The sequence below is a fragment of the Hyla sarda genome, chromosome 10 (genome assembly GCF_029499605.1).
Source record: "Hyla sarda isolate aHylSar1 chromosome 10, aHylSar1.hap1, whole genome shotgun sequence".
Lineage (NCBI taxonomy): Eukaryota > Metazoa > Chordata > Amphibia > Anura > Hylidae > Hyla > Hyla sarda.
The window spans coordinates 132678349-132701828 of record NC_079198.1 but is presented as its reverse complement, the minus strand read 5'-3'; the positions used below and the strand labels follow the sequence as shown (position 1 = coordinate 132701828).

The following is a 23480-nucleotide window of genomic DNA, read 5'->3' as shown; positions in this document are numbered from 1 at the left end:
CCCTACATTTTTCTTTTTTACACCAGCTCTGATCTGTTTGGTTTTCCTCAGCTCAAATCCACCACATTTTCTGTGAAAACCTTAGTAAATATGTTGTTTTTTTGTGAAAATTTCGGGACCACACCCCTTTTCTGTGACCACACTACCTTGGCCCAACAGACACCCCCCCTTTTTCGGGTTTTCTAAGTAAAATGGAGAGTTGGTTGGGTTTTTGATTTCTGGCGCAGACAAAATTCTGGTGCAAATTCCGGCACAAACAGAATTTTATGGCGCATTACGCCAGAATCTGGCACACAACCTGACAAAACATGTCGGGTTTACAATAGTAAATCAGGGCCATTATCTTTATTCTGTAGCTCAATGTGGTTAACACAATACTCAGTTTATATTGTTTTTCTATTAATGTAATACTTTAACCCCTTCATGACCTGGGGTTTTTCCGTTTTTGCACTTTTGTTTTTTCCTCCTTACCTTTAAAAAACCATAACCTCTTTCAATTTTGCACCTAAAAATCCATTTGATGGCTAATGTTTTGTGCCACGAATTCTACTTTGTAATAGCATCAGTCATTTTACCCAAAAATCTACAGCGAAACGGAAAAAAAATCATTGTTCTGCAAAATTGAAGAAAAAACACAATTTTGTAACTGTTTCTACGCAGTACATTTTTTGGGAATAAATTGCACCTTATATTTATTCTGTAGGTCCATACGGTTAAAATGATACCCTACTTATATAGGTTTGATTTTGTCGGACTTCTGAAAAAAATCATAACTACATGCAGGAAAATGTATAAGTTTAAAATTGTCATATTCTGACCCCTATAACTTTTTTATTTTTCGTTGTATGGGGCGGAATGAGGGCTCATTTTTTGTGCCGTGATCTGAAGTTTTTAGTGGAACCATTTTTGTATTGATCTGACTTTTTGATCGTTTTTTATTCATTTTTTCATGATTTAAAAAGTAATCAAAAAGACGCTATTTTGGACTTTGTAATTTTTTCGCGTACGCCATTGACCGTTCAATTTAATTAACTATATATATTTTATAATTCGGACATTTCCACACGCAGCAATGCCACATATGTTTATTATTATTTTTATTTACACAGTTTTTTTTTTTATGGGAATAGGGGGGTGATTCAAACTTTTATTAGGAAAGGGGTTAAATGATCTTTATTCACTTTTTTTTTTCACTTTTTTGCAATTTTATAGCTCCCATAGGGACCTATAACACTGCACACACTGATCTTTTACATTGATCATTGGTTTCTCATAGGAAAGAGACAATAAGGGTTTCGAAGTGGCTCTCTGTGTCAACGTTCATTGAAAGAGGTCAGTTAAACTTAAAGTTCATATAGGAGATTGTTCTTGGATGGAGGTATTATCCTGGACAGGTTTGTGTGCCCACCATGTGCCCAGTCAGATGATCCATATCAGACATATTAGGTAGAGTCTCCAATACTGGGGGAGAAGAGTATAATCTGTCAGCACAGTTGCGAGAGCAGGCAAAACTGCGTTCGAGCCTCAGTAGCAATATAGGGCATGCAAATGCTTGTAGCAGGATTAAAGGGAAGCCCCTGATTGTCAGATATGTCTATAGGGATGCCTGGAGGGGCAGTTGGATTCCCCCTTAAAACCTGGGAAGCAGAATGCCCTGGAGAATAGCTTAGGCTGCAAGAGAGTCCTGATTGAAGGCAGGAGTTACTAAAGTGCTGCAACCGCCAGTGGAAGGTGAGGCATCTGGAGTGTCTACCCTGTGTTGGGTATTATGAGGTCCCTGGGGCACTGTTATACAAAGACTTCTTTGTGCCTTTGGAGCCCTGCATGCAGCTCACCTCGCTTCCACAGAGCGCTGAGTGAGAGAGCAACAGAGAAGCTAGAAGGCTGAAGGTATGCCGCTGGTGTGGAGTGGTTTGGGCCGCCACTCGGCAGAGCAGACAGAGCGGAGGCAGATCCGGAGGCTTGTGAAGGAGGAGCAGGTCCTGACATTGTATGCTGACCTGTGTGAGAGCCGTGAGGCATTCTTCATGGTAGAGTTACCTTTGATTTATTTATTTTCATATTGTGCTCCTGGGACTTTTGTTTTATGGTATACTGTATATATTTTTCCCTATCTACCTAGATTGTACATACCACTGTGGATTGAACTTATGTACTATGTAGCACAGGATATCTCTGCAGATCACTCCATACTATTTCTTGTATATCCCAGATGTTGCATATTATTGTGTGTTTTTATCAATCTTTTGTTGTGACTAATTAAAACTTATTTTAATTTCTATTTTATTATATTGTACTGGTATTTTCTTCTCTTTTTGGTATTGTATTACATTATGGGATATACTAGGCTATTACTATGTTGTATAGTTTATCTAGTTTGTTTAATTCAACACATGAATCTATTATACCTCATTTTCCCATGACTGACTCGTGAATATTATATCTCATGACCTGATCAGTAATTCTCACTTTTGTGAAATGATATAAAGCTGAGCTCCAGTGTAGAGATAGTCACCTGTCTGGGATAGAAGATTAGACGATGGATTCCAGCTCCCATAAGATCTATCATGTACACGGTTATGATTCCAGACAATATCTTGAGGATTATTTTTCGGATAAACCTGATATGGCCTTTGGAGATGATACCTTGATATTCCCCATGGAAAATCTTACAAAAACCTTTGCAGAGGGTATGTATCTTGAAATTTTATGGTTTTACAAATTCATAAACAAATGAATATAACTAGATAGACTTTTTCTGAGATGTTGCAGATTAGTAGGGGCGACCGCACTACTCTTATAAATTTTCTTTGATAGAGAACAAAGCAACCTCTTGTTTTCAGAATATGATGTAAGATGTCGGGTTATGGGGTTTAGTGAAGTCATTGTTTTACCCTCAATAATCATCGGAAACCTAGAAAACATAAAACTGTTATAGATGTTAAGACTTTATATCTGATCTGTTATGGGAATTTGTAGTTTACAAAGTTGTCCCAGTGCCACTTATTGGTCTCTTAACAATGATAACCTAAAAGTTAAAATGATTTTCTAATTAAGATAAATAGGTTTAAAATAATAATAATGTGAAATTAAATATTTTTGAATGTTTAAGCATTTTGGTGTATGTTCTCTTTGAGAGATACAGGATATACTTACAGTGCTGATCCCCCATGTGCCTGCTTTGTGTTGATAACCTGTTCGCCTTGGTCATGACCACTTAAAGGGATACTGCCCCTAGAATCCAAGGATTGGGGATAATGGGGGAGATTTATCAAAACCTGTGCAGAGAAAGAGTGGTGCAGTTGCCCATAGCAACCAATCAGATTGCTTCTTTCATTTTCCACAGGCCTCTAAAGAGGCCTGTGGGAAATGAAAGAAGCAATCTGATTGGTTGCTATGGGCAACTGGACCACTCTTCCTTTGCACAGGTTTTGATAAATCTCCCCAAATATGTCTGATTGCAGGGGTCCCGCTGCTGGGGACTTGCATTAAGGTGGTGGGGCATGATGTTACGAGGGGGCGGAGTCATGACATCACAAACCGACAGCCCCTGTCATTAGCCATGGAGCAAACCTAGCTCCGGAGAGCTGATGACTCGGGGGCTGCAGGAGAGATTGCGGGATCCCTTCAATCAGACATCTTATCCCCAATCCTTGGATAGGGGATAAGATGTCTAGGGATGGAGTATCCCTTTAATGGCATCCACCATGGAGATCTGACATGATGATATAATAGTTTTAGTCTACTGTCTGTCCCATAAGCATTAGAAGTTATTCGCCACTGTATATGTAATCTAAAGGAATTGTGGGAAATGATGTGCAATTATGATACATTCACATGTACAGGATCTGCTGCAGATTTGATGCTGCGTTTATTCATTTAGTTACATTGTTATCTGCAGCATTAAATCTGCAGTAGATCCAGTATGTGGGAATGCACTCTTAACCCTTTAAGGACACAGGTTTTTTTTTATTTTTGCACTTTCGTTTTTTCTACCTCACCTTTCAAAAAGCATAATGTTTTTATTTTTCCACATACAGACCTGATGAGGGCTTGTCTTTTGCACCAACAATTGTACTGACGTCAATCAATTCACAACAAAATCTACGGCAAAACCAAAATTATTTATGGGGCAAAATTGACAAAAAAACAAAACATATTTTTACTTTTGGGGGCTTCCGTCCGTTTCTATGCAATGCACTTTTCAGTAAAAATGACACCTTACCATTATTCTTTAGGTCCATATGATTAAAATGTTACCATACTTATATAGGTTTTGTTTTGTTTTATTTCTTTTAAGACATTTTTACTTTTTGAATGAAAATTTGCATAATTAAAAATGTCCTTTTCTGACCCCTATAACTTTTTTCTTTTTCCGTATACAGTGCTGTATGAGGGCTAATGTTTTGTGCCATGGTCTGTAGTTATTATTGTACCATTTAAAAAAAAAAAAAAATGTTATGGGGCTTTTTGATTGCTTTTAAAAAAAAAAATTAGGGTATTGAAAGCGACCAAAAATACGTAATCCTGGATTTTGTATTTTTTTACCTATACGCCATTGACCATGCGGTTTAACCTGTTAAGGACCAAGGACGTACAGGTACGTCCTTGGTCCTGCTCCCGTGATATAATGTGGAGTTACACGGTAACCCCGCATCATATCACGGCGGGCCTGACGTCATAGTGAAGCCGGGACCCACCGCTAATAGCGCACAGTGCCGATCGCGGCGCCGCGCGCTATTAACCCTTTATCCGCGCGCTCAGAGCTGAGCCACGCGGATAAAAGTGAAAGTAAAAGCTGCCGGTTAACTCAGTGGGCTGTTCGGGATAACCGCGGCGAAATCGCAGCATCCCGAACAGCTTACAGGACAGCGGGAGGGCCCCTACCTGCCTCCTCACTGTCCGATCGCCGAATGACTGCTCAGTGCCTGAGATCCAGGCATGAGCAGTCAAGCGGCAGAATCATGAGAAACCAGTGATCAATGATAAAGATCAGTGTATGCAGTGTTATAGATCCCTATGGGAGCTATAACACTGCAAAAAAAAGTGAAAAAAAAAGTGAATGAATATCATTTAACCCCTCCCCTATTAAAAGTTTGAATCACCCCCCTTTTCCCATTAAAAAAACAGTGTAAATAAAAATAAAAATAAACATATTGTTACGCCGAGCGCTCCGGGTCCCCGCTCCTCCCCGGAGCGCTCGCTACACTCTCCTCACTGCAGCGCTCCGGTCAGATCCACTGACCCGGGGCGCTGCGATACTGCCTCCAGCCGGGATGCGATTCGCGATGCGGGTAGCGCCCGCTCGCGATGCGCACCCCGGCTCCCGTACCTGACTCGCTCTCCGTCGGTCCTGTCCCGGCGCGCGCGGCGGGTCTTTGCGATTTAAAGGGCCACTGCGCCGCTGATTGGCGCAGTGGTTCCAATTAGTCTGATCACCTGTGCACTTCCCTATATCACCTCACTTCCCCTGCACTTCCTTGCCGGATCTTGTTGCCATCGTGCCAGTGAAAGCGTTTCCTTGTGTGTTCCTAGCCTGTGTTCCAGACCTCCTGCCGTTGCCCCTGACTACGATCCTTGCTGCCTGCCCCGACCTTCTGCTACGTCCGACCTTGCTTCTGCCTACTCCCTTGTACCGCGCCTATCTTCAGCAGTCAGAGAGGTTGAGCCGTTGCTAGTGGATACGACCTGGTCACTACCGCCGCAGCAAGTCCATCCCGCTTTGCGGCGGGCTCTGGTGAAAACCAGTAGTGTCTTAGAACCGATCCACTAGCACGGTCCACGCCAATCCCTCTCTGGCACAGAGGATCCACTACCTGCCAGCCGGCATCGTGACAGTAGATCCGGCCATGGATCCCGCTGAAGTTCCTCTGATAGTTGTCGCTGACCTCACCACGGTGGTCGCCCAGCAGTCACAACAGATAGCGCAACAAGGCCAACAGCTGTCTCAACTGACCGTGATGCTACAGCAGTTACTACCACAGCTTCAGCAATCATCTCCTCCGCCAGCTCCTGCACCTCCTCCGCAGCGAGTGGCCGCTTCTGGTCTACGCCTATCCTTGCCGGATAAATTTGATGGGGACTCTAAGTTTTGCCGTGGCTTTCTTTCCCAATGTTCCCTGCACCTGGAGATGATGTCGGACCAGTTTCCCACTGAAAGGTCTAAGGTGGCTTTCGTAGTCAGCCTTCTGTCTGGAAAAGCCCTGTCTTGGGCCACACCGCTCTGGGACCGCAATGACCCCGTCACTGCCTCTGTACACTCCTTCTTCTCGGAAATCCGAAGTGTCTTTGAGGAACCTGCCCGAGCCTCTTCTGCTGAGACTGCCCTGTTGAACCTGGTCCAGGGTAATTCTTCCGTTGGCGAGTATGCCGTACAATTCCGTACTCTTGCTTCAGAATTATCCTGGAATAATGAGGCCCTCTGCGCGACCTTTAAAAAAGGCCTATCCAGCAACATTAAAGATGTTCTGGCCGCACGAGAAATCCCTGCTAATCTACATGAACTCATTCACCTAGCCACTCGCATTGACATGCGTTTTTCCGAAAGGCGTCAGGAGCTCCGCCAAGATATGGACTCTGTTCGCACGAGGCGTTTCTTCTCCTCGGCTCCTCTCTCCTCTGGTCCCCTGCAATCCGTTCCTGTGCCTCCCGCCGTGGAGGCTATGCAGGTCGACCGGTCTCGCCTGACACCTCAAGAGAGGACACGACGCCGCATGGAGAATCTCTGCCTGTACTGTGCTAGTACCGAACACTTCCTGAGGGATTGTCCTATCCGTCCTCCCCGCCTGGAAAAACGTACGCTGACTCCGCACAAAGGTGAGACAGTCCTTGATGTCTACTCTGCTTCTCCACGTCTTACTGTGCCTGTGCGGATGTCTGCCTCTGCCTTCTCCTTCTCTACTATGGCCTTCTTGGACTCTGGATCTGCAGGAAATTTTATTTTGGCCTCTCTCGTCAACAGGTTCAACATCCCAGTGACCAGTCTCGCCAGACCCCTTTACATCAATTGTGTAAACAATGAAAGATTGGACTGTACCATACGTTTCCGCACGGAGCCCCTTCTAATGTGCATCGGATCTCATCACGAGAGGATTGAACTTTTGGTCCTCCCCAATTGCACTTCTGAAATTCTCCTTGGACTTCCCTGGCTTCAACTTCATTCCCCAACCCTGGATTGGTCCACTGGGGAGATCAAGAGTTGGGGGCCCTCTTGTTCCAAGGACTGTCTAAAACCGGTTCCCAGTAACCCTTGCCGTGACTCTGTGGTTCCTCCAGTAACCGGTCTCCCTAAGGCCTATATGGACTTTGCGGATGTTTTCTGCAAAAAACAAGCTGAGACTCTACCTCCTCACAGGCCTTATGATTGTCCTATCGACCTCCTCCCGGGCACTACTCCACCCCGGGGCAGAATTTATCCTCTGTCCGCCCCAGAGACTCTTGCCATGTCTGAATACGTCCAGGAAAATTTAAAAAAGGGCTTTATCCGTAAATCCTCCTCTCCTGCCGGAGCCGGATTTTTCTTTGTGTCCAAAAAAGATGGCTCCTTACGTCCTTGCATTGACTACCGCGGTCTTAATAAAATCACGGTTAAGAACCGCTACCCCCTACCCCTCATCTCTGAACTCTTTGATCGCCTCCAAGGTGCCCACATCTTTACTAAACTGGACTTAAGAGGTGCTTATAATCTCATCCGCATCAGAGAGGGGGATGAATGGAAAACGGCATTTAACACCAGAGATGGACACTTTGAGTATCTGGTCATGCCCTTTGGCCTGTGCAACGCCCCTGCCGTCTTCCAAGACTTTGTTAATGAAATTTTTCGTGATCTTTTATACTCCTGTGTTGTTGTATATCTGGACGATATCCTGATTTTTTCTGCCAATCTAGAAGAACACCGCCAGCATGTCCGTATGGTTCTCCAAAGACTTCGTGACAATCAACTCTATGCCAAAATTGAGAAATGTCTGTTTGAATGCCAATCTCTTCCTTTTCTAGGATACTTGGTCTCTGGCCAGGGACTACAAATGGACCCAGACAAACTCTCTGCCGTCTTAGATTGGCCACGCCCCTCCGGACTCCGTGCTATCCAACGCTTTTTGGGGTTCGCCAATTATTACAGGCAATTTATTCCACATTTTTCTACCGTTGTGGCCCCTATCGTGGCTTTAACCAAAAAAAATGCCGATCCCAAGTCTTGGCCTCCTCAAGCGGAAGACGCCTTTAAACGACTCAAGTCTGCCTTTTCTTCGGCTCCCGTGCTCTCCAGACCTGACCCTTCCAAACCCTTCCTATTGGAGGTTGATGCCTCCTCAGTGGGAGCTGGAGCTGTTCTTCTACAAAAAAATTCTTCCGGGCATGCTGTCACCTGTGGTTTTTTTTCTAGGACCTTCTCTCCGGCGGAGAGGAACTACTCCATCGGGGATCGAGAGCTTCTAGCCATCAAATTAGCACTTGAGGAATGGAGGCATCTGCTGGAGGGATCAAGATTTCCAGTTATTATTTACACCGATCACAAGAACCTCTCCTACCTCCAGTCTGCCCAACGGCTGAATCCTCGCCAGGCCCGGTGGTCTCTGTTCTTTGCCCGATTTAATTTTGAAATTCACTTTCGGCCTGCCGATAAGAACATTAGGGCCGATGCTCTCTCTCGTTCCTCGGATGCCTCGGAAGTTGAACTCTCTCCGCAACACATCATTCCTCCTGACTGCCTGATTTCCACTTCTCCAGCCTCCATCAGGCAAACTCCTCCAGGAAAGACCTTTGTTTCTCCACGCCAACGCCTCGGAATCCTCAAATGGGGTCACTCCTCCCATCTCGCAGGTCATGTGGGCATCAAGAAATCTGTTCAACTCATCTCCCGCTTCTATTGGTGGCCGACTCTGGAGACGGATGTTGTGGACTTTGTGCGAGCCTGCACTATCTGTGCCCGGGATAAGACTCCTCGCCAGAAGCCCGCTGGTTTTCTTCATCCCCTGCCTGTCCCCGAACAGCCTTGGTCTCTGATTGGTATGGATTTTATTACTGATTTACCCCCTTCCCGTGGCAACACTGTTATTTGGGTGGTCGTTGATCGATTCTCCAAAATGGCACATTTCATCCCTCTTCCTGGTCTTCCTTCAGCGCCTCAGTTGGCTAAACAATTTTTTGTACACATTTTTCGTCTTCACGGGTTGCCTACGCAGATCGTCTCGGATAGAGGCGTCCAATTCGTGTCTAAATTCTGGAGGGCTCTCTGTAAACAACTCAAGATTAAATTAAATTTTTCTTCTGCATATCATCCCCAATCCAATGGACAAGTAGAAAGAATTAACCAGGTCTTGGGTGATTATTTACGACATTTTGTTTCCTCCCGCCAGGATGACTGGGCAGATCTCCTTCCATGGGCCGAATTCTCGTATAACTTCAGAGTCTCTGAATCTTCCTCCAAATCCCCATTTTTCGTGGTGTACGGCCGTCACCCTCTTCCCCCCCTCCCTACCCCATTGCCCTCTGGTCTGCCCGCTGTGGATGAAATTTCTCGTGACCTTTCCATCATATGGAGAGAGACCCAAAATTCTCTCTTACAGGCTTCATCACGCATGAAGAAGTTCGCGGATAAGAAAAGAAGAGCTCCTCCCATTTTTCCCCCTGGAGACAAGGTATGGCTCTCCGCTAAATATGTCCGCTTCCGTGTCCCTAGCTACAAGTTGGGACCACGCTATCTTGGTCCTTTCAAAATTTTGTGTCAGATTAATCCTGTCTCTTACAAACTTCTTCTTCCTCCTTCTCTTCGTATTCCTAATGCCTTTCACGTTTCTCTTCTTAAACCACTCATCATCAACCGTTTCTCTCCCAAATATGTTCCTCCCACTCCTGTTTCCGGCTCCTCGGACATCTTCTCAGTCAAAGAGATTCTAGCATCTAAAAAGGTCAGAGGGAAAACCTTTTTTTTAGTGGATTGGGAGGGTTGTGGTCCAGAAGAGAGATCCTGGGAACCTGAGGACAATATCCTAGACAAAAGTCTGCTCCTCAGGTTCTCAGGCTCTAAGAAGAGGGGGAGACCCAAGGGGGGGGTACTGTTACGCCGAGCGCTCCGGGTCCCCGCTCCTCCCCGGAGCGCTCGCTACACTCTCCTCACTGCAGCGCTCCGGTCAGATCCACTGACCCGGGGCGCTGCGATACTGCCTCCAGCCGGGATGCGATTCGCGATGCGGGTAGCGCCCGCTCGCGATGCGCACCCCGGCTCCCGTACCTGACTCGCTCTCCGTCGGTCCTGTCCCGGCGCGCGCGGCCCCGCTCCTTAGGGCGCGCGCGCGCCGGGTCTTTGCGATTTAAAGGGCCACTGCGCCGCTGATTGGCGCAGTGGTTCCAATTAGTCTGATCACCTGTGCACTTCCCTATATCACCTCTCTTCCCCTGCACTTCCTTGCCGGATCTTTTTGCCATCGTGCCAGTGAAAGCGTTTCCTTGTGTGTTCCTAGCCTGTGTTCCAGACCTCCTGCCGTTGCCCCTGACTACGATCCTTGCTGCCTGCCCCGACCTTCTGCTACGTCCGACCTTGCTTCTGCCTACTCCCTTGTACCGTGCCTATCTTCAGCAGTCAGAGAGGTTGAGCCGTTGCTAGTGGATACGACCTGGTCACTACCGCCGCAGCAAGTCCATCCCGCTTTGCGGCGGGCTCTGGTGAAAACCAGTAGTGTCTTAGAACCGATCCACTAGCACGGTCCACGCCAATCCCTCTCTGGCACAGAGGATCCACTACCTGCCAGCCGGCATCGTGACACATATATGGTATCACCGCGTGTGGAAATGTCCGAATTATAAAAATATATTGTTAATTAAACCGCTTGGTCAATGGCGTACGCGCAAAAGAATTCCAAAGTCCAAAATAGTGCATTTTTGGTCACTTTTTATATAATTTAAAAAGGAATAAAAAGCGATCAATAAGTCCTATCAATGCAAAAATGGTACCGTTAAAAACTTCAGGTCACGGCGAAAAAAATGAGCCCTCATAATGCAACATACATGGAAAAATAAAAAATTTATAAGGGTCAGAAGATGGCAATTTTAAACGTATTAATTTTCCTGCATGTAGTTATGATTTTTTCCAGAAGTAAAACAAAATCAAACCTTTATAAGTAAGATATCATTTTAATCGTATGGACCTACAGAATAAAGATAAGGTGTCATTTTTACCGAAAAATGTACTACGTAGAAACGAAAGCCCCCAAAAGTTAAAAAAACTGCATTTATTTTTTCAATTTTGTCGCACAATGATTTTTTTCCCGTTTCACCGTAGATTTTTGGGCAAAATGACTGACGTCATTACAAAGTAGAATTGGTGGTGCAAAAAATAAGCAATCATATGGATTTTTAGGTGCAAAATTTAAAGAGTTATGATTTTTTAAAGGCAAGGAGCAAAAAACGAAAATGCAAAAACGGAAACCCCCCCGGTCCTTAAGGGGTTAATTAACGTTATATTTTTATAGTTTGGACATTTACTCACTCATCGATACCACATATATTTATGTTTATTTTTATTTACAGATTATTATTAATTTTTTATGGGAAAAGGGGGGTGATTCAAACTTTTATTAGGGAAGGGGTTAAATCACATTTACATAGTTCATAAGGTCGAAAAAAGACCAGAGTCCATCAAGTTCAACCTATAACCCTACTGATTTGATCCAGAGGAATGCAAAAAATATGACATCAGAATAAATCCCTGGATCAACCTTCTGTCCATATAGATCTAGAATCCATAACCTGTAATGTTATTATTCTCCAAAAATGCATCCAGACCCCTTTTATATTCTGTTACAGAGTTCACCATGACCACCTCCTCCGGGAGAGAATTCCACAGTCTCACTGCTCTTACAGTAAAGAACGGGGGGGGGGGGGGGGGGTCTGTGCTGGTGTAGAAACCTTCTTTCCTCTAGATGTAGAGGATGCCCCCTTGTTATAGATACATTCCTGGATATGAATAGATCATGGAGAGATCTCTGTACGGTCCCCTGATATATTTATACATAGTTATTAGGTCTCCACTAAGCCTTCTTTTTTCTAAACTAAATAACCCTAATTCTGGTAATCTTTCTGGGTACTGGGTTTCTTTCTCCCATTCCCGTTATTACCCTGGTTATCTTTACCCTGTAGTCCTCCCATTCCCCGTATTACAAACTATATCTTTCTTGTACACTGGTGCCCAGTACTGTACACAGTATTATATGTGTGGTCTGACTAGTACTGTACACAGTATTCTATGTGTGGTCTGACCAGTACTGTACACAGTATTCTATGTGTGATCTGACTAGCGATTTGTACAGCGGTAGAATTATTCCCATGTCGTGGGCATATATGCCCCTATTCATGCACTCCATGATTTTATTTGCCTTGGCAGCAGCTGCCCGACACTGGTCACTACAGCTAAATTTACTATTAACTAAGACTCCTAAGTCCTTTTCCACATTAGTTGTCCCAAGTGTTCTCCTATTTAATACATAATCCCAGCCCGGATTTTATTTCCCCATGTGCATTACCTTACATTTATCAGTGTTGAACCTCATGTGCCACTTCCCAGCCCACACCTCCAACTTATTCAGATCCATTTGTAACAGTGCACTGTCCTCTATAGTGTTATCTACTATACACAGTGCACTGTCCTCTATAGTGTTTACCACTTTACAGAGTTTAGAATCATCTGCAAAGATTTCTACTTTACTATTCAACCCCTCTATAAGGTCATTAATTAATATATTAAATAGAATAGGACCCAAGACTGACCCCTGTGGTACCCCACTAATAACAATCACCCAATCAGAATAAGTACCATTAATAACCACCCTCTGTTTCCTATCACTGAGCCAGTTACTTACCCACTTACACACATTTCACCCCAGTCCAATCATTCTCTTTTTATGCACCAACCATTTATGTGGCACCGTATCAAATGCTTTGGAAAAATCCAGATACACAACATCCAGCGATTCCCCCTGGTCTAGTCTGGAGCTCACCTCCTCATAAATGCTGATCAGGTTAGTTTGACCGATTCCTCATAAAGCCATGCTGATATGGAGTCATACATTTATTTTTATCAAGATACTCTAAAATATGATCCCTTAGAAACCCTCAAACAATTTACATACAACGAAAGTTGGCACCACATTTGCGATGCACCAGTCCTGGGAAACAATCCCTGCTACTATTGAGTCCCTGAATATAAAAATAGGGGTCTGTCTATTACATTACGTAATTCCTTTAGAACACTGGGGTGAATGCCATCTGAACCTAGCGATTTGTCTATTTCGATTTTTTTGTAGGCGGCACTGTACTTCTTCCTGGGTTAGACAGGTGACCTGTACTTCTTCCTCAGTTAGATAGGTGACATGACCTGTATCTCGCTGTATTTCACCTGGCATTTCATTTTCCTCTGTGAATACAGTGGAGAACAATTTGTTTAATATATTTGCTTTTTCCTGATCCCCATTTATAACTTCTGCCTCATCATTTTTAAAGGGCCAACACTTTCATTTTTAACCATTTTGCTATTTCTATAGTTAAAAAACATATTTGGGTTAGTTTTACTCTCTTTGGCAATGGGTCTTTCTGTCTCTATTTTTGCGGCTTTTATCAGTTTTTTCACATATTTTACATTTTTCTCTACAGCTTTTTAATGCTTCTTCACTGCCGTCATGTTTAAGTAGTTTAAATGCTTTATTTTTGTCATTTATTGCCCCCTTAACATTTTTATTCATCCATATTGGATTTCTTTAATTTATTTCCCATAAGGTACATACATCTTACAGTGAGAAATTAAGATAAAGGTATCCCATTTAGTGTTGGTATTCTTGTTTTTGAGGACATTATCCCAATTTATATTGTTAAAGGGGTACTTCGGTGGAAAACTTTTTTTTTTTTTTTTAAATGAACTGGTGCCAGAATGTTAAACAGATTTGTAAATTACTTTTATTAAAAAAATCTTAATCCTTTCAGTACTTTTTAGCAGCTGTTTGCTAGGGAGGAAAATCTTTATTTTTTTTAAATTTCTTTTTTGTGTTGTCCACAGTACTCTCTGCTGACACCTGATGCTCGTACCAGGAACTGTCCAGAGCAGGAGAAAATCCCCATAGCAAACCTATGCTACTCTGGACAGTTCCTGACACGGACAGAGGTATCAGCAGAGAGCACTGTGGACAACACAAAAAGAAATTCAAAAAGTAAAGAATTTCCTCTGTAGCATACAGCTGCTAAAAAGTACTAAAAGGATTAAGATTTTTTTAATAGAAGTAATTTACAAATCTTAGTAAATAAAGAAAAAAGGTGTCCTGCACTCACCGCTTCTATCCAGGTAATCCTGCTCCCATCTCGGGTCACGACTCGAACACGGAGGACATGGGTTGTGGAGCGCTCAGAGGCGACTGCCGGCGGTTTCACGCATAGGAATGCGCTTCATCCGGCCTCGCTTCATCCGAGGCCGGATGAAGCGCATTCCTATGCGTGAAACCGCCGGCAGTCGCCTCTGAGCGCTCCACAACCCATGTCCTCCGTGTTCGAGTCGTGACCCGAGATGGGAGCAGGATTACCTGGATAGAAGCGGTGAGTGCAGGACACCTTTTTTCTTTATTTACTACAATTTAGTGACTACGGTCTTTATTGTCCTAGCACCTCCGCTGCCAGGGTGGATTTCCAGTCTAGCGGGACGCCGTCTCCATCTCGTGGTCTTAGGAGGCCTAAGGTATCGGTGCCACTGTTGTTTCTTGTTTACTTCTAGTAATTTACAAATCTATTTAACTTTCTGGAACCAGTTCATTTAAAAAAGAAAGGTTTTCCACCTGAGTACCCCTTTAAGCATTTCCCTGAGTTGATCAAACTTTGCCTTCCTAAAGTTCAATGTTTTTGTGGCCCCTCAAGAGATTCCCTTATTGAAGAACAAGTTATTATGTATTATACAGGGTGTTCCATTTAAGGTTTACACCTTAATAAAATGGGAATGATTGGTGATATTAACTTTCTGTTTGTGGCACATTAGTATATGTGGGGGGGGGGGGGGACTTTTCAAGATGGGTGGTGACCATGGCGGCCATTTTGAAGTTGGCCATTTTGAATCCAACTTTTGTTTTTTCAATAGGAAGAGGGTCATGTGACACATCAAACTTATTGGGAATTTCACAATAAAAACAATGATGTGCTTGGTTTTAACATAACTTTATTCTTTCATGAGGTATTTACAAGTTTCTGACCATTTATAAAATGTGTTCAATGTGCTGCCCATTGTGTTGGATTGTCAATGCAACCCTCTTCTCCCACTCTTCACAAACTGATAGCAAAACCGCAGGAGAAATGCTAGCACAGGCTTCCAGTATCCATATACACTGCTATATACTACTATATACACCGCAGGAGAAATGCTAGCACAGGCTTCCAGTATCCATAGTTTCAGGTGCTGCACATCTCATATCTTCACAGCATAGACAATTGCCTTCAGATGACCCCAAAGATAAAAGTCTAAGGGGGCCATTCTTCATCAATGGAAACCTCAAGGCCACTGGATATGCAAAATTGCTAATAATGATGTGTTTCGCTCCTTATGCCCTGAAACTGGCACGTTCCCTGAGTTTTTCCAGCAAGATGGTGCAAAACCACATTATGGGTGTCAGGTCCGAGCATTCCTAGATGAACAGTTTCCTGGAAAGTGGATTGGTCGTCGTGGGCCAGTTGAATGCCCCCCCAAGGTCTCCCGATCTGACCCCCTTAGACTTTTATCTTTGGGGTCATTTGAAGGCAATTGTCTATGCTGTGAAGATTAGTGTTGAGCGGCATAGGCCATATTCGAATTCGCGAATATTCGCGAATATATGGACGAATATTCGTCATATATTCGCGAATATTCGCATATTCGTTACATTCTCGTTTTATTTTCGCGCATGCGAAAATTAACATATGTGAAAATTAGCATATACAAAATTAACATACGCGAAAATTCGCATATGCGAAAATCCGCATATGCTAATTTTCACATATGCGAATTTTTGCACGCCAGTCTCACACAGTAGTATTACAGCCTTCTTTACACCACACAAGCTGGAAGCAGAGAGGGGTGATCACTGTGATGTGTACTGTGAAGAAAAAAACGAAAAAAAAACGAATATTCGTAATTACGAATATATAGCGCTATATTCGCGAAATTCGCGAATTCGCGAATATGCGATATTCGCGAATAATATTCGAATTGCGAATATTCGCGAGCAACACTAGTGAAGATACGAGATGTGCAGCAACTGAAACTATGGATACTGGAAGCCTGTGCTAGCATTTCTCCTGTGGTGTTGCTATCAATGTGTGAAGAGTGGGAGAAGAGGGTTGCATTGATAATCCAACACAATGGGCAGCACATTGAACACATTTTATAAGTGGTCAGAAACTTGTAAATAACTCATGAAAGAATAAAGTTACATTAAAATACATTGAAATTCCCAATAAGTTTGATGTGTCACATGACCCTCTTCCTATTGAAAAAACTAAAGTTGGATTCAAAATTGCTGTCTTCAAAATGTCCGCCTTGGTCATCACCCATCTTGAAAAGTTTCCCCCCTCACATATACTAATCTGCCACAAACAGGAAGTTAATATCACCAACCACCATTCCCATTTTATCTGTATTATATGTATCCATATAAATGGCCCATCCTGTATTTTGATCACTATTTGTTAGGTGTCCTTCTACCTGCACATTAGTTACTCTTTCAGGTCTGTTGGTTAATATTAAGTCTAGTAGGGTGCCCCCTCTGGTCGAGCCCTGCACCATTTAGGACAGTTAATTGTCTTCCGCTATAGTCAGAAGTCTCCCAGTTTATATCAGGATAGTTAAAGTCCTCCATTATTATCACATCATTCTGATTTGCTGCCTTGTTTATTTGCCTCAGTAATTGATCTTCTGGCTCTTCCATTATGTTTGGTGGCTTATAGCAAACCCCTATCAGAATTTATTTTTTATTTTTATCTCCATATATTTCTACCCATAATGACTCCACATTATCGTTTCCCTTCCATATATCCTCCCGCAGTGCGAGCTTCAGACTCAATTTCACATAAAGGCAAACTCCTCCCCCGTTCCATTTTGTCCGATCCTTCCTGAATAGACTATAAACCTGTATGTTGACCGCCCAGTCACAGGTATCATCCAACCAAGTTATACCCACTATGTCATAATGCTCCTCAGACATCAACCACTCCATTTCCTTTGTTTCATTGGATGCTTGGAGAAGAATAAAAAAACACAGGGGGCGCTCCCTGATGAGGGGTATCTGCTGGTGTGTGCCCTTCACCACACCACAGTGAGATACCCACCTTGTACAACCGTGGATTGGTTGGTGCAGCGATAAACATGGGCTGGGTCAATGGCGTTAGTTGGCTGCTGCGCTCCTACCGGTATCGGGCCGATAGTAATGGTAGACAGATAAGGCAGAAAATAGCCGGTTTGACAGAGGCGCTACACAACAAGAACATGAAGCGAGGACTCGAGCAGCACAGTACAATAAAATGCTTTTATGGGTATAACGGGGACAACGTGTTTCGGCATGAACTCATGCCTTCCTAAGGTCCACTTACAGTGCCCAAGATAATGCTTGTTGTGGTAATGTAGAGCTGGGTAGAGGTCCTGTGTGCATCTGTGCTGCTGCCGGTCGCTGGTCGCGGCAGCACAGACGCACACAGGAACTCTACCCAGCTCTACAGTACCACAACAAGCATTATCTTGGGCATTGTAAGTTGACCTGAGGAAGGCATGGGTTCATGGCGAAATGCATCAAATATTTCAGTTAAACTCCCTGAATTTAAAACCCCTCTCACTTTTATACTTACACTCACTTGTATATTTCACAAGCTCAAGCAATTGCTTAGTGTACTTGCTTTTATAGTTACCAGATACCACCTCTCTTTCTCTCTTCCACTGCTTGGAAGTGAATGCAAAGGGATAGCTGGCTGCAAACAGCTGCAATTTATCAGCTGATAATTATTTAACTACTCCACCCACTCTCCACCTGTATTCCTCCAAGACAAATAACTAGAAAAAAAACACAGAAATGCACTCAATTCTCACAATAATTCTTACAGTATTCCCTTAATTTTAAGTCCCTCACCCTTTTATACTTACACTCACTTGTATATTTCACACTCTTGTATACAGACACACAATCACTAGCTCAAACAGTCGCTTAGTGTACTTGCTTTTATAGTTACCAGATACCACCTCTCTCTCTCTCTTTTACTGCCTGGAATGAATGCAAAAAGCTAATTATTAACTATTTTTCTTTACTTTTTTACAATTTTTTTTAGTTCACATAGGGGACTACTACATGCAATCATTAGATTGTATACAATGTTCAATGATATGTCATAGCTAGAGATGAATAAATATTTGAAAAATTTGATCGGACGGATTTGCTGAATTTTCCCCCCAAAATTTTTTTGGTCCAAATTTATTTGCAGCGAATCACAATTAAAAATGGCTATTTATGGTAATACAGAGAACCTCAATAAAGGTGTAGCACACTTTTCCTTGCTGTTACACGCATAGGGTGTGTGCTGGGTTAGTGAAACAATACTGTTATTCAGTATAATATGAAGATCAGAGGGGTCACTATTAGAATCACTGTCACAGAGCGGCACAATGACAGAGACTGGAGGTGGCATCAGTATGAGGATACCATATAGTGGCTGAATGACACAGCGTGGAGGTGGCAGCATGTGGAGAACATAAAGTGGCTGAATGACACAGCCTGGAGTTTGCGGCAGCATGAGGAAAACATATAGTGGCTGAATAACAGAGCCTGGGGTTTGAAAAACAGGAGGATACCATATAGTGTCTGAATGACACAGCGTGGAGGTGGTGGCAGCATGAGGAGACCATATAGTGGCTGAATCACACAGCGTGGAGGTGGCAGCAACATGATGAGAACATATAGTGGCTTAATGACACAGGCTGGAGTTGGCGGCAGCATAAGGAGACCATATAGTGGCTTAATGACACAGCCTGGAGTTGGCATCAGCTTGAAGAGAACATAGAGTGGCTGAATGACACAGCCTGGAGGTGGCGGAAGCATGAGGAGACCATATAGTGGCCTAATGACACATCCTGGAGTTGGCAGCAGCATGAGGAGAACATCAAGTGGCTGAATGACACAGCCTGGAGGTGGTGGAAGCATGAGGAGACCATATCGTGGCTGAATGACACAGCGTGGAGGTGGCGGCAGCATGAGGAGACTATATAGGGACTGAATAACACAGCATGGTGGTGCCGGCAGCATGAGGGGACCATATAGTGGTTGGTTGAATGACACAGCCTGGAGGTGGCAGCAGCATGAGGTGAACATATTGTGGCAGTCTGAGACAGCTTGGAGCTGGCATCAGCATGAAGAGAACGTATGGTAGCAGAATGAGAAAGCCTGGAGCTGGCATCAGCATGAGGAGAACATTTGGTGGCAGAATGTGACAGCCTGAAGGAGGCAGCAGCATCAGGAGTCCTGAAAGTGAACCAGTGACAGAGTGATGCGATGGGTGGCAATTCCAGTACAAAAAAAGTAAAGGTGTACAAAAAAAACACCATGTGGCACCTACACCACCAAGTATTGATGTGATGCAAAGACCTCTAAAAGGTGGAAGGGAACAATGTACGGTCCATTGTAACCGGTTGGGGTAAAACGTTTTACTGTAAGGCCCTACTCTTGCATTATTGATTCCCTTCTTCGCAAGTGCTACTCACCCTAAAAAGGGCGGCCGCATACAGGAACCTCTCCCTATTTCCAAACAAACACTGCCATTTCCAAGGGTTTTTAGGTGGAAATAGGGACTGGTTCCTGTGTGGGGCCGCACTTTTTAACACAATTAACACTTTCCTCGAAAAGGTGGAAGGGAACAATGTATTGTCCATTGTAGCAGGTGGGGGTAAAAAATTTGCCTGTAAAGACCTACTGTAGGTGGCACATGGTGTTTTTTGCACACCTTTCCTTTTGTTGGATTTAAAAAAATAATTGGGAAACATATACTTTATTCTGAGAATATTATTAAAAGTAAAGTTTTACGTAATGCATATCCTCAATACTTACTTGTGGTCTGATGCGGAGGAATGTTCGTAACTGCGGAACAGCGCCTAAAAGGGGTATTCCGGGCGTGACGTCACGTCCCCATCTTGGAAACTCAACGGTTTCCGAAACTGCAGACGCAGCTACGCATAGAATGCGGGCTGCTGCAGGGAGATCGCAGGGGGTCCCAGCAGCGGGCTCCCCGCAATTAGACATCTTATCCCCTATCCTTTCGATAGGGGAAAATATTTTTTTGCCCGGAATACCCCTTTAAATATGTTTAGCACTATCCATATTTGTGAAGTGTTTGTGTGGCACCAAGGTCAATCTACTTTGATGCATCAGGCATTGGTGGGTGGAAATCCTGGCTCACCCATGGCTGATTCATCTTCTTCACAAAGTTCAGTCTCTCCATATTTTTCGTGGATAGACAAGTTCTTCATGGGGTTATTATGGCCCCCGCCGCCCTACACTCCCACTCTGATGTCACACGATATGTCGGACAGGACAGCTTTTCCAAGGCAAACTCTGCTAGTTACGGCCACAAATCAAGTTTGCCTCCCCAGAAGTCCTCTCCAGAAGGATCTTCAAGGTGTGTTGGCATGGTCGAGTCAAGGTATGCCACCACCTGCTGGTTCAGGTCCTGCTCCAGGTCTACCTGCTGCTGATGAGTTGCTTCACTATGCGGGTGAAGAAAGCTACTCATAAGCAACTGTAGACTCAGACTGCTGATGGAGCTGGTACTGCTCCTGCCACCCCTACCCTCCGCAGCAGCCATGGCAATGGACGTTTAGTGCAGAGGGCCCCCCCAAGTCAGACCTGCAAGAGGATGGACCATGTGGACGATAGGCATCCCAACTGACTACATAGGATCTCTCTGTAGTAGGTCAGTTTGTCCTCCCTCTCAGTGGGTGTAAAAAAGGGGCCATTTTGTGCTTGAAGCGAGGGTCAATAAGGCAGTCACTACGCAAGCAACTAATCATGCATCGTGCCAATTTTGCAATTGACTTGAAGGGACTCCCTGCCTCCCTCTCCACTGCATACTGTCAAGGTGTGTGTCACGATGCCGGCTGGCAGGTAGTGGACCCTCTGTGCCAGAGAGGGATTGGCGTGGACCGTGCTAGTGGACCGGTTCTAAGCCACTACTGGTTTTCACCAGAGCCCGCCGCAAAGCGGGATGGTCTTGCTGCGGCGGTAGTGACCAGGTCGTATCCACTAGCAACGGCTCACCTCTCTGGCTGCTGAAGATAGGCGCGGTACAAGGGAGTAGGCAGAAGCAAGGTCGGACGTAGCAGAAGGTCGGGGCAGGCAGCAAGGATCGTAGTCAGGGGCAACGGCAGAAGGTCTGGAAACACAGGCAAGGAACACACAAGGAACGCTTTCACTGGCACTAAGGCAACAAGATCCGGCAAGGGAGTGCAAGGGAAGTGAGGTAATATAGGGAAGTGCACAGGTGAAAACCCTAATTGGAACCACTGCGCCAATCAGCGGCGCAGTGGCCCTTTAAATCGCAGAGACCCGGCGCGCGCGCGCCCTAGGGAGCGGGGCCGCGCGCGCCGGGACAGAACAGACGGGGAGCGAGTCAGGTAGGGGAGCCGGGGTGCGCATCGCGAGCGGGCGCTACCCGCATCGCGAATCGCATCCCGGCTGGCAGCAGGATCGCAGCGCCCCGGGTCAGAGGACGTGACCGGAGCGCTGCAGCGGAGGGAGTGAAGCGAGCGCTCCGGGGAGGAGCGGGAAACCGGAGCGCTCGGCGTAACAGTACCCCCCCCCTTGGGTCTCCCCCTCTTCTTGGAGCCTGAGAACCTGAGGAGCAGACTTTTGTCAAGGATGTTGTCCTCAGGTTCCCAGGATCTCTCTTCAGGACCACAACCCTCCCAGTCTACTAAAAAAAAATTTTTCCCTCTGACCTTTTTGGCAGCCAAAATTTCCTTGACCGAGAAGACGTCCGAGGAGCCGGAAACAGGAGTGGGAGGAACAGATTTGGGAGAAAAACGGTTGAGGATGAGTGGTTTGAGAAGAGAGACGTGAAAGGCATTAGGGATACGAAGAGAAGGAGGAAGAAGAAGTTTATAAGAGACAGGATTAATTTGACACAAAATTTTGAAAGGACCAAGATAGCGTGGTCCCAACTTGTAGCTAGGGACACGGAAGCGGACATATTTAGCGGAGAGCCATACCTTGTCTCCAGGGGAAAAAACGGGGGGAGCTCTTCTTTTCTTATCCGCGAACCTCTTCATGCGTGAAGAAGCCTGTAAGAGAGAATTTTGGGTCTCTCTCCATATAATGGAAAGGTCACGAGAAATTTCATCCACAGCGGGCAGACCAGAGGGCAAGGGGGTAGGGAGGGGGGGAAGAGGGTGACGGCCGTACACCACGAAAAATGGGGATTTGGAGGAAGATTCAGAGACCCTGAAGTTATACGAAAATTCGGCCCATGGAAGGAGATCTGCCCAGTCATCCTGGCGGGAGGAAACAAAATGTCGCAAATAATCACCCAGGATCTGGTTAATTCTTTCTACTTGTCCATTGGACTGGGGATGATATGCAGAGGAAAAATTTAATTTAATCTTGAGTTGTTTACAGAGAGCCCTCCAGAATTTAGACACGAATTGGACCCCTCTATCCGAGACAATCTGCGTAGGCAACCCGTGAAGACGAAAAATGTGTACAAAAAATTGTTTAGCCAACTGAGGCGCAGAAGGAAGACCAGGAAGAGGGATGAAATGTGCCATTTTGGAGAATCGATCAACGACCACCCAAATAACGGTGTTGCCACGGGAAGGGGGTAAATCAGTAATAAAATCCATACCAATCAGAGACCAAGGCTGTTCGGGGACAGGCAGAGGATGAAGAAAACCAGCGGGCTTCTGGCGAGGAGTCTTATCCCGGGCACAGATAGTGCAGGCTCGCACAAAGTCCCCAACATCCGTCTCCAGAGTCGGCCACCAATAGAAGCGGGAGATGAGTTGCACAGATTTCTTGATGCCCGCATGACCTGCGAGATGGGAGGAGTGACCCCATTTGAGGATTCCGAGGCGTTGGCGTGGAGAAACAAAGGTCTTTCCTGGAGGAGTCTGCCTGATGGAGGCAGGAGAAGTGGAGATCAGGCAGTCAGGTGGAATGATGTGTTGCGGAGGGAGATCAACTTCTGAGGCATCCGAGGAACGAGAGAGAGCATCGGCCCTAATGTTCTTATCGGCAGGACGAAAGTGAATCTCAAAATTAAATCGGGCAAAGAACAGAGACCACCGGGCCTGGCGAGGATTCAGCCGTTGGGCCGACTGGAGGTAGGAGAGGTTCTTGTGGTCGGTGTAGATAATAACAGGAAATCTTGATCCCTCCAGCAGATGCCTCCATTCCTCAAGTGCTAATTTAATGGCTAGAAGCTCTCGATCCCCGATGGAGTAGTTCCTCTCCGCT

The 23480-nt window shown here is 44.9% G+C and overlaps 1 protein-coding gene across 1 annotated transcript in view; it reads left to right on the top strand.

Annotated features, from left to right (window-relative positions):
* Positions 1-2539: 2539 nt before the first annotated feature.
* Positions 2540-23480, top strand: part of LOC130294300 (nicotinamide N-methyltransferase-like) — a 32527-nt gene continuing 11586 nt past the window's right edge. Inside the window, exon 1 of the mRNA XM_056543913.1 lies at positions 2540-2690. Coding sequence (XP_056399888.1) covers positions 2540-2690 — 151 coding nt within the window. The remainder of the gene's footprint in view (positions 2691-23480) is intronic.